The sequence below is a fragment of the Dendrobium catenatum genome, unplaced genomic scaffold (assembly GCF_001605985.2).
Source record: "Dendrobium catenatum unplaced genomic scaffold, ASM160598v2 fragScaff_scaffold_743, whole genome shotgun sequence".
In the NCBI taxonomy this organism is placed as follows: Eukaryota; Viridiplantae; Streptophyta; class Magnoliopsida; order Asparagales; family Orchidaceae; genus Dendrobium; species Dendrobium catenatum.
The window spans coordinates 1,062,781-1,074,466 of record NW_021319205.1 but is presented as its reverse complement, the minus strand read 5'-3'; the positions used below and the strand labels follow the sequence as shown (position 1 = coordinate 1,074,466).

The 11,686-nt window shown below is 40.3% G+C and overlaps 1 protein-coding gene across 1 annotated transcript; it reads left to right on the top strand.

Annotated features, from left to right (window-relative positions):
* Nucleotides 1-9,494: 9,494 nt before the first annotated feature.
* Nucleotides 9,495-9,951, top strand: LOC114580039 (gibberellin-regulated protein 1-like). Its single transcript, XM_028696474.1, has one exon. The coding sequence runs from the start codon at nt 9,495-9,497 to the stop codon at nt 9,678-9,680; it is 186 nt and encodes a 61-aa protein (XP_028552307.1). The 3' UTR covers nt 9,681-9,951.
* The last annotated feature ends 1,735 nt before the right edge of the window (nt 9,952-11,686 follow it).

Here is an 11,686-nt window from a genome sequence, read left to right as displayed (position 1 = left end):
TCAACATTCGCCTGACCAGATCGCAACAGCGAATGAGAATGGCTCAAAATCCACCTGACCATATTCGCAACAGCGAATAATGAGCCCTCCCGAAAGTCTAATGTCCACCTGACCAAAATCGCAACGGTGGGACAAAAGACAAAGTCCAACATTCACCTGACCAGATCGAAACAGTGAATGAGGACAACCCAATGTTCGCTTGACCAGATCGAAACAGCGAGACAAAGGGAGAAAGAGAAAGGGGGTTCAACATTTGCCTGACCATATTCGCAACGGCGAATGAGAACAGCTCAATATCCACCTGACCACATTCGCAACAGCGAATAAAGAGCTTCCCAAAGAGGTCTAATGCCTGCCTGACCACATTCGCAACAGCAGGACAAAAGAGAGAAAAAGAATCCAACATCCACCTGACCATATTCAAAACAGTGAATGAGGATTACTCAATGTTCGCCTGACCATATTCGAAACGGCAAAACAAAGAGCGAAAAAGAAGTGAAGTGGCAAAAGGGGATCTCTTGAACAAAGAAATCCACCAGCAATATCAAATGAGAAATCTCTCCTACGGGTCTGTCCGTGGAGAAAGAATGACATGGGATAAAGATGAATACTCACATGCAAATCAAGGTAAAGCTAGTATGACATCAATATGAGAAATGACACAATAGAACAATCACATAGAAAGATCCAAGGGGATGAACCCAATTGAGCAATGAAATCAGAACTTGAATAGAAGAGTGACTTCCAAAACAAGTGAAGCACCAACAACTTGAATGGGATAGTGGCCCCCAAACAAGTGAACAAAACAAACTACTTGAATGGGAGAGTGGCTCCCAAACAAGTGAACAAGACAAACTACTTGAATGGGAGAGTGGCTCCCAAACAAGTGAACAAAACAAACAGCTACTTGAATGGGAGAGTGGCTCCCAAACAAGTGAACAAAACCAACAGCTTGAATGGGAGAGTGGCTCCCAAACAAGTGAACAAAACAACGACCTGAATGGGAGAGTGGCTCCCAAGCAGGTGAACAGAACCATCAACTTGAATGGGAGAGTGGCTCCCAAGCAGGTGAACAAAGACTACAACTTGAATGGGAGAGTGGCTCCCAAACAAGTGAACAGAAACAACACCCTACATGGGATAGTGGCTCCCAAGAAGGTGGACAAAATCAATAGCTTGAATGGGAGAGTGGCTCCCAAGAAAGCAAGCACAAAAACAATCTAAATGGGATAGTGGCTCCCCAAATAGGCGAACAAAACCAACAACTTGCACGGGATAATGATTCCCAAACAAGCAAGCAAAACAACCACTTGAATGGGATAGTGGCTCCCAAGCAAGTGATGACGGCATATATGATATCAAGAAGAATAAATGCACGCCAAATGGTTGTTTGTAAGCAAAACAATCACAACTCAAAACAACCAAGATTCAAAAGAGAATGAGAGTGCAATCAAGGGAAGAATCACATCAGTCCATAAGAGTGATTTATAATCAAATGTTAGGGTCCAAAAATTTTCATGTATGAATTTTTTAAAAGAACAAGGTGAGTACTTAAACAAACTCAAAAGTGGAGATACTAAGAGATGCTAAATATTCACCAATTAGTTGAGATAAATTTGATTCACATAATTTTTCAAAGAGGGGAAATTTTATCAAAGAGTAAGAGTATTATTTTCCAAAATGAAAGATTTACCTCTTGATTATTTTGGCCCAATCAAAATAACAAATGGAACCAAATTTGAAAACTTAGTAAATAGTGGGTTGACTCCATCTAAATCCAAAAAGGTTAGGGATTTGAAATTTGCTAACCCAAGTCAAGCTCCCTACAAGCTAAACTGGGTTCTCTCCCTTAAATAAGCATTGTTTGAATTAAAATCTAATCCAAAATAATTTAAATTAGATAAAGAAATTGAATCTTCTCTATCTTCTTGCATAAAGAATATTTTTGTATCTAATAGAATTTTAATGCATAATATGAATTCAAAGTCATCATTTTCAAACTCAAGAATCAAAAATATCAAAGGACACATGAGTTTTCTGAGATTTAGAGATTTTCAAGAAAGAAAAGCCATTTACACTTTCACTTTAGGCTCCCCTGTTGGTCCGATCGTAAGTAGCGACCGGAGCTCGCTTGCAGTGAAGATAACTCTCTACCTTCCGTGCGGCTACCCCGACCTCCTCGTGGCTGATTGACGTCGCTCCTTCGACCGACCTTCCCTTCATATAAATCGAAAGTTACGGCATTTTGATCGGACTCAAGAACCAGGAGCTCACTGGTTGTGTAGGTAACTTTCTCCCTTGAACGCGATTCTCAGCCAAATCCCGTAGGTCTGGCCGAACCAGAGAATAGGAGGGAGGGTTTTATTTTTATTTTATTTTATTATTATTAATTATTTTTAGTGATTATTTAATTATGATTATAATTAATTAATTAATTATAATTAATTCATATTTAGTAGTTAATTACTAATTATAATTACTTAGTTAACTATAATTAATTTCAATTAATTATAGTTAATTATTAATTAATTATAATTATTATTAATTTACTAAATATAATTAATTACTAATTAGTTATTAATTATTAATTATGCTTATTTAATTATTATTGTAATTAATATTAAAAAAATGTGTCTGCCTTCTCCCGCCTCAGTCCCCGAGCCTTCATCGACGACCGCCGGTCCACCGGCCCCGAAGGTATAATTTCTAAACTCAGGCTTCCGTCCTCGGCGTGTACGACGGGCCGGTAGACCACCTAAGCACGCCTTTGTTGAGTGTGGTAGGAGGGAATCCGGTCCGACGCCTACGATGAGGCGGACAGTCGCCTCCCTTCTCGCTCTCTTACCTCATCACCTATGCACGCCTTTATTGAGCGTGGTGGGAGGGGCAACTAGCGCGACACCTACGACAAGGTAAGCGAGCGACCCTCGCCCTCCTGTCTCGACATGCGTGTCAGACCGGCAAACCACCTAAGCAAGCCTTTAGTGAGCGTGGTAGGAGGAAAACCGGTTCGACGCACACGGCGAGGCCAGGCGAGCCTGGTGTATCCTTTTCTTTGCGCGGCCGAAATAATTTATAAGTACTCCCGGGCGGGGGGAAAGAAACTGCTCTTCTTCTTGTAACAGGTACCGTCAAAGACCCCATGCACGCCTTTGTTGGCGTGGTGGGTAGAAAAGTTACGGCCGCGGTGTCCTCGAAAAAGGGCACCTACCATGCACGCCTTTATTGCGCGTGGTGGGAAGACCCAGTTTTCTCGTAGTTTTCCCCTAAACGGGGGAGACGCCGGGAGGCTGCCGAAATTTCGGGTGAAATACTACTACACTTGGACCTGTTTTGCACTCAAAAGAACAAGAGCCTGGACTCAAATAAGAAAGAGCAGTGGACTTTCGAACTTGATTGAGCACGAGCAGAGGACCTGAACAAAACTGAAATGATTCCTAAAGATCAAATCCAAATAAAAAATCAAATCAAATTGGAACTAAAACTCAATCAAAAGAACTCGAATCAAATTTGACTGCAAGGAATAAATCTACTTGGACTCAAGCTAAAACAAATGTGCAAGTGTCTGTGTCAAGACTTGAACATCAGGACTTGAGTCAGACTTGAACAATGAAAGACCCGTCGCATTCAACACGGCTCACCCGCAAATGACTACAAACCACCTGAGATTGGTGAAAGGTGGTTTCAATGCAAAAGCAATGGCTCTCCTACGAATACTACTAGGAGGTCGTAGCGGATACAACTGATCTCCAGCAAATGAATACTTGTGGATAACAACAGTGTGTATGTCGTATGTACGACAAACCACTGTGGACACAAGTACATCTCCTACGACGATTCCTACGAGGTAAAATGAACTATATTGGAAAACAATAGTAGTAAGTTGCAAAATTCACATACGACTGTCGTATGTGTTAATATGATCTCTAATACCAAAAAAAATGCCTGTTGATTGAGATGGCTATACAGAAGACCAATGATGGAGGATCCGCCTCCCTACAAACAAGTACAATCAACAACCCACCCGAGATTGGTGAAAGGGTGGATATGGTGCAGAAACAATGGGTCTTTTACAAAATATTTTTAGGATGTCGTATTGAATACAGCGGTCCCCTGCAAATAACTACAAACCATTTGTGGATAACAACAGTGAGAACCTCGTAAGCATAGCGAACCACTGTGGACACAAGTACGGATATCACCTATGACAGTGATGGTCAAAATCTACAAGTACACCGGGTACAAAAGTAGCTCGATGTACGAAAAGAACACCCCCTGGCAGAAAGGGGGGAAATGTTTGAACAAATTAGAATCAAACTTCCTGGTGTTCCAAAGTCTCTTTTTGGTTTTATAATTAAGAAGAAAAACAGTTTGGATGCCCATAAACACCGGAAATAGCAAGTCCACTACGCCGAAGAGCCTAAATGAGTTCTTTCCAAGTCAGCAGTCTGTGACTCCAGAATTCAAAAAATCCTTCCCCGGTGATTGAGAAAGGGGGAGTCAACATCAAAATCCAACGCCACTGGATCTACAATACTCATGCAAGCAGACAGAAGGCGTCTACAACCTACAACGCCACGCCACCGGATCTGCAACACTCATGCAAGCAGAAGGCGTTTACAAAATGTTTCAAACTACCCCTGCACCTGCATTATAGTTTGTATACATATAAGTACACAATGGGGTATATCTAAATCAATATAAAAATCACTCGCATGGGCCCCGGCGAGCATGTTATTGGTACACACGTGACGTCTAGGGATGTTGCGCGGGTCAATAAGTGAATTCAAGTTCGAACCTGATCCTTCTATACGGATCAATAGGAGTCGACAGGGTTCGAACTATCAAACAGATATTGGGTTGTGGGAATCGATGTATTTGTTTCAATACACTCATGTTAGGCCCTCAGGGCCTACAATCAAAAGAATTCACTAAACAAAGGCACAAAGCCTATGAAACCCGATCCTCCTAAGCAGGTGAATAGGAGTATACATGGTTCAAATTCTCAGACAAATATACGATCACGAATGTGATTGGAATGCTTATTTTAATGCATTCATATTCGGCCTTCAAGGCCTAAAATTAAGAAAATTCACAAACAAAGGCAGGAAGCCTACGAAACCCGATCCTCCTAAATAGAGAAATTGGAGTAGACACGGTTCGAGATATCGAATAAATATGCGGTTACGGAGCTGACCGGAATATTTAATTTGTGCATTCATATTCGGCCTTCAAGGCCTACAACAATATGAATTCACTAATAAGGGCATAAAGCCTATAAAATCCGATCCTCTGTCGACAGTAAGATAGAGTCAAAAAGGTTCAATCTAAATAAGGAAAATGACCCCAAACACCCCGATGATGACCGTGTTGAATACAGATCTCAACCGGAGGGTTTCCCAAATATTTTCAAATGTCTCCCAAATACCTAAACTTCAAATATTCCAAAGCTCCACTCAAAATCCAAGATATTTAAATCTGAAAGTTCAACTATCAAATACTTAAAGCAAAATCCATCCACCCTCCACAAAAGTTTGTCGGGGTGGACAAATTAAAACTACTCTAGCTCACAAAGAGCCAAATGCCTAGTCGAAAATATCACTAGGATCCATTCTCAAACAATCTCCTGCCAGTAAGGACGTGGTACGTGTCCTCTAACCGGCGATTTTGCCGCTAAATGGCACCGCAGGATAAACGGTTATGACCCGGGCCCCTCTGAACCGAGTGGTTTTGCCGCCAAATGGCACCACGATATACCGGTTATGGCCAGAGCCAATATGCTCCTTATTAGCATCAAATCCTTGAGATATGAATCAATAGGATATGATTGATAGGGCACAAAGCCATCTGTTAGCTAAGGTGGATTCAAATTTGTCCCCTTAGACAAACATTCCCCCCAGGTCTACAAGGTTCTCTTGGACGAAGCAACCCATGGCTGCCGACAAGGATCCTTCTGTCAGGTTGGGTCGACTACCTCCTCTGACTAGGTAGACCAGGGACCATGATAGCCCGGGACGACGGAACCATGGGATATTGATCGGGCCCATCATCCATTCCCCCACCATCCGCTTTAAGTGCAAGATGGTGCAATTTTCAGTTTTAAATATAAAATTTTCCCAAATATCCCAATCCAAATCTTCAAATCTTCCAAACCCCTTCTCTGAGATACTTCATGTACTGGTGTAATGTTGAAGGGACAACGCCATATTCGTGCAACCAGGGGCGACCTAGTAGCGCCTTAAATGAGGTGTCTGTATCAATCACATGAAATTTGGCTTCTGTATGGAGTTCCCCAAATACAAGAGGGAGCATAAATGAACCAAGGGTTTTCTTCCCTTTCTCGTTGAAACCATGCACCATCAACTTGTCTTGCCCAAGATGTTCCACATCGAGGCAGAGGGATCTCAGTGCCTTAAGGCTCATGAGATTTACGGAAGATCCAGGATCGATCAAAATTCGACTGATCATCATACCGTCGCTCTCTGCCGTAACATACAAAGGGCGGTTGTGATCTGCCGTTCCAAGCATCATATCATCCTCGGCAAAGGTGATAAGGAGCTCATTTCAAGCTTGCAAGACTTCCGTCAAGTTGCGCTCAGCAAAATACGCTTCATATCTTTCTGGATCATTGAGAGCTTGGATCAAAGTCTCTCGAAGGTCTTTATACATTAAGAGGGCATCATATATGCTGAGTTGTGCTGGGATCTTCCTCAAGTGGGATAAGATATTGTAATCTATCCCCTTGGACAAAGTATTATTTTTCTTGGGATCTTCGAGGATAATATCTTCATAATAACTATCTCTTTTCCCTTATCTTTATTAAGGATCCCTTTCTTTGGTGGAGGCGGCAGTACCTTGCCACTTCTCAACTGTACTTGGGCCACCTCATCTGATTCAAACTTATTTGATGAAGCATTCTCTTCAGAGTCAGCCATTGTCGCATCTGGAGATTTGCATGTGGACTCGGAATCGTCTCCCAATTTCACTTGCTTCATTTGCGATGCTACGCTTGGGTCTGAATCTTCGTCATCTGGAAAACATAGATCTTCTGAATTGAATTCCACTGATGATACTATTAGACATAACTCAGGGGCCGCTTCTTCAGCTTCTTCTTCCTTTTCATCTATTTTAAGCTCTTTTATAAAATCACCGAGCTTAATAGGCCTCCTGGTAGTCTGGTAATATTCACCCAGACTATCAATAGCTTTTTGAGTTGTAGTCTTCTTCGTCATAGGCTTCTTCAACTTGGCTTTCTTCTTAGAAGACTTTGACTTTGCTTTATTAGATTTGAATGAGCTAGCTTGGCCAGGTTACTGTTTAGAGGTGGATGCTTGTGACACAGGCAACCATTTTAAGTTCAGTACTGGCTCAGTGGGGGACTTCCACTTGACACCAAGAACTCCTTCTAGCTGTTTCAGCTTTTGGTTGTCTTCTTGGAGACCACGGTCTCCCATTGTTCTTCTTGAATAGGTTCTTTCATTTTTTCTTTAGGCGGGAGTACGGAAGAGGACGTGACTACCCGGGTGAATTCCTTTCTGGGACGAACTAACACATTATCTGATAATGTTAATTCTCCCCTCTTGTACATCTTTTCCAACCAATCTTTGAAGATATAACAATCTTCAATTGGATGGCTAACTACCCGATGATATGGGCAGTAGTTTGGGTCGCCACTGTGTTTGGACTCTTCAGGTCTCTTACATTCTGGCAACTTCAAACTATTCTTGAGTGCTTGTCGGAATAGTTTAGCGATACTCTCCCTTTTAAATGAATATTATTTATTCATTTTCTCCTTGAGGGAGGGAAACGTTCTATCACCAGCTCCTGCAGTTTGCCTCTGGCGCTCCTTTCACCAGGAAAGGCTTGAGGTTTATCATTTCCTCCAAGAACTAGTTTTGGTTGAGGGATTGGATTGTAAGCTTGCTTTGGCTTTTCTTCATATTGCATAGGCTGCTTTTCTTTATCTACATTATACACTGCCTGTTTACCTTTATCAGGCCTAGGAGGGAATGCGGAGTAGACTTCATTTCTCCTAGCATCAGGCGCCTTAGCATTTTTAGGTTTGTCAGGGAGGCTTTCAGATTTTGATAAGTTCAACTTTTCAAACTTAACCATCCTATCCAATAGATCTTGGAAGGTTGTAATAGAAGCCATGCATAAGAAGGGTTGCATTTTGTCATCAATGTTTCCTATCAGTAGTTGAACTCCATGTTCTTCTTCTAGTTGCTGCTCGCACTTCATAATGAGATTGCGCCAGCGTGTTATGTACCTCGTTACTGATTCATCCTTTCTCCTTTTGTCGAGGGTGAGATCAGCAATGGTAGTTTTCTCAGTCGCACTGGCGAATCTTTTCACGAACAAGGCCTCCAGTTCCGCAATGGTCTTCAGTGAATCATTCGGCAGTTCGGCATACCATTCGAAATCAGTTCCACTCAAGCTGCTCACGAATTGCCTGAATAATAAAGCATCATTGCCTCCTGTATTTCCGCAGGTAGCTTTGAATTGCGCGAGGTGCTGTCTGAGATTTTTATTGCCATCGAAAATATTGAACTTCGGCACAGAATATCCCTTTAGATATGGCACCTGATCGTACTCTGCTGGGTACGGGCGACCTTTTCCTACCAACATCTCTACTTGTTCAGCTGCTATAATGGCTTTAATCTTTTCACTGATTAAGCCTTCCAACTGCGATGCAGTTACGGGTTCAGAGGCGCTTGCCACATTTTGGGGAGTGCGCTGGCGGGTTGGATCATTTTTCTTATCGCCACCTTCATGTACACCTTTCACTCCTGAGGCTTGAGGCGCTTGAGGGTTTTTAAAATTAGCAGCTTGGTTGACGGGTTGAGCCGGTGCAGGGCCCATAGAAGTGGTCTTCTACATCATCTCCATCATGGCCGTCATCTGAGTCATCATCTCAGTCATTTTATCATTTAACTTAGAGATCTCTTTATCTTTTGCTCTCATCTGTCGCCTCATTTGTCTTCGCATATCTGCGAGTGTAATATTTTCAGTAGTGAAAGGGTTTTCTCCGACTTCTTCTTCCCTTTCTTCCTTCGAGGAGCGAACACTTCGGCTGGCGATGGATATAGCCCTGTAGCGACGTCGGTGAACACGTTCACGTGGTTGTGATTGTTAGTCATCTTCATCACCATCATTATCTTCCTCTTTAACATTGACGTGGCTGATCATACGAACCACCTCAATCTCCATAGTGTCATCATCGTCATATTCTTTTTCTTCTTCTTGTACTTGAATTTCTGAGCGACGACGCCACTGAATTTCAGGTTCTTGACTTGGAATGATTACTTTTTCGATCCGCGGACTGCGATCGAAATGAAGCTCGTCTTTGGTTGAAGTAGGAGAATAACGGGATCTCCTGGAAGACTCTCCAGGATGTTGACCGTCGTTATAATTGTCATCATTATGGGCCTTCTTTTGGACCCATTTCTGACGAGTTCTGTTAGTAGGGGCGGATCTCCGGGAGACTGCTCCGGATGTCACGCCTGATCTATCTTTTTCTTCACAGATCTTTTCCCTTCGAAGCTTCGGCCTCCAGAAGAGCGTGTGGCACCTGCTGTGCGCGCTGCAACTGCGTGCCGCCGGGAACTTACGGCAACCAATACATGTGCCCTTGCTATGCGGCCCTCACCACCCACCACGGCAGGCGCAAGTGCCCTTAGTGGCTTTGTAATCAGGCTTTCCTTCCTCATTTAGTTGTCTTCTTCATCTGCTTCTTAATTAATTTGCATGCTTATTATTATTGTTTTTCTTTTGGGTGATTATTTCATGTATGGTAAAGTTTGTTGCTGTTAGGTGAATAAAATTGGTATGGTGCTCTTCATATGAACTTAATTCGTTATAAATGTTGTAAGAGTTTGATTGTATATGCATGCATATTGTAATAAGGAAATCATGGTTAATTTTGTCAATTATAAATGGTTTTTTGTGTCTTAGGAGAGATTTTCTATGAACAATAAAAACTCAGCATGAACATTAAAAGTACAATGATCTGCGCTTTAATTTACTGTTCAATTAATGAGACAAATCGGACAGTTCTACCTGTCCAGTGTCCGCACAGAATGATTCATCATATTTTAATCTTTTATTTATCAATGCGACTCATATTTCTCATATTGTTCGACCAATTTATAATCCTCAACTAATTATTGAGGGCTTGAACCAACAACATTTTATTGAATTTTCTCGTGATATTATAAAGATAAGTAAGAAATCATGTTAAAGAAGAATTATCTTTAGGGGTTGTTCAGTCAACTCAATATTTATGAATTGTTTGGAACCATTTGAAAGGCTATGATGAATATAGGAGGAGATTGTCTCTATAGCTAGCCTAGATTTTATATGTATCATTTATGTTTTATCTTTCTTCTTAGTGTGGAGGAAAGAGGATATTACATATCCCAAAGCATTTTTTGATTTTATGAAATAAAAAAAGTTTAAAATATTCTGAAAAAAATAATCACAATGAAAATTAATATGATCACCATCAATTTGAACTTAGAAGAAAAAACATACTGAAAAAGACTATTCAAATACTAGAGCTAAATAGCTAAAATATGTTTATATGGACTTTAGTGCAGAAATCCTATCCTCATTGTTGATGAGATTTGTCAAAGGATTATGTGTTTGGTTGCTCTGCTTAAAAAGATATGTATTATAAAAGAACTATAGTGTATAATAAAGATAGTGTATTGAAAATATATTTAAGTGGTTTTGTTAAATATTTTATAAATTGAGGAGTAATTTTTTTTTTTTAAAATGAGGTAAAAGATACTAGTTGTGCATTGGACTAAAAGTTGATTGGAGGTGATTGATGATTGCGGATGGTGGTAATGGTGATTGGTGGCGATGATCGTTGTTGATGATGGGTGGTTGGAGATAGTGGCAGTAGGCGATGATGGACAGACAGAGGTAGCACACGGTGGCCGATGGTGCCAACTGACATCAGTTGACATAAGTTGTGCATTTGAAATTTGCTCAAATAGGGTAGATTCAAACACATTAATGAAAATGAATTGAATGATCCACCAGTGTAGGCATAATTGACACTAAGCTAAATCATAAAATATTATTTAAATATTATTTTATTGCTGATATGACTCTAAAAAAATCATATAATCATCATGAATCTCGAGACAATCTTTGTATTAAAAAATTTTAAAATTAAATTAAGGATCATCTGAACTTCAAATTTGACAAGCTTATAGTCAAATTGAGCGGCTTGGTGAGGTGAATTTAACGAGCCTATGATCACTCAATTCTAACATCATTAAGACACTTAAATGCTCAAAGAATGCTTCAAGATCAAGAGAATTGATATGGGCGGAATAATAAAATGTTTTGCAGTACAAGAAATCACCCATTTTCGGATGAATTTTCCGGCGGCTTTCCGACGCTTAATTTTTCGGCGGTTTTCCGATGGAAAACAATGAGACAACTTTTTCAATGAAATTTTTCGTTTGTTTATTTCCCATGGAATTTTCCAGTGGATTTTCTGGAGGCTTTTTCAATTTCCGACTAAATTTTAAAATTTTAATTAAATTGATTAAAATTGTAACTATTTAAATGATTTAACAAAAAATGATTAAAAAATAATATTAACTATTTAATTAATTTTTATTTTAAAATTAATTAGTAAATATTAATTTTTATTTTATAATAATTATCA

Coding starts and splice junctions, on each gene's coding strand:
- LOC114580039 (XM_028696474.1), top strand. CDS start 9,495: ATGTCACGCCTGATCTATCTTTTTCTTCACAGATCTTTTCCCTTCGAA.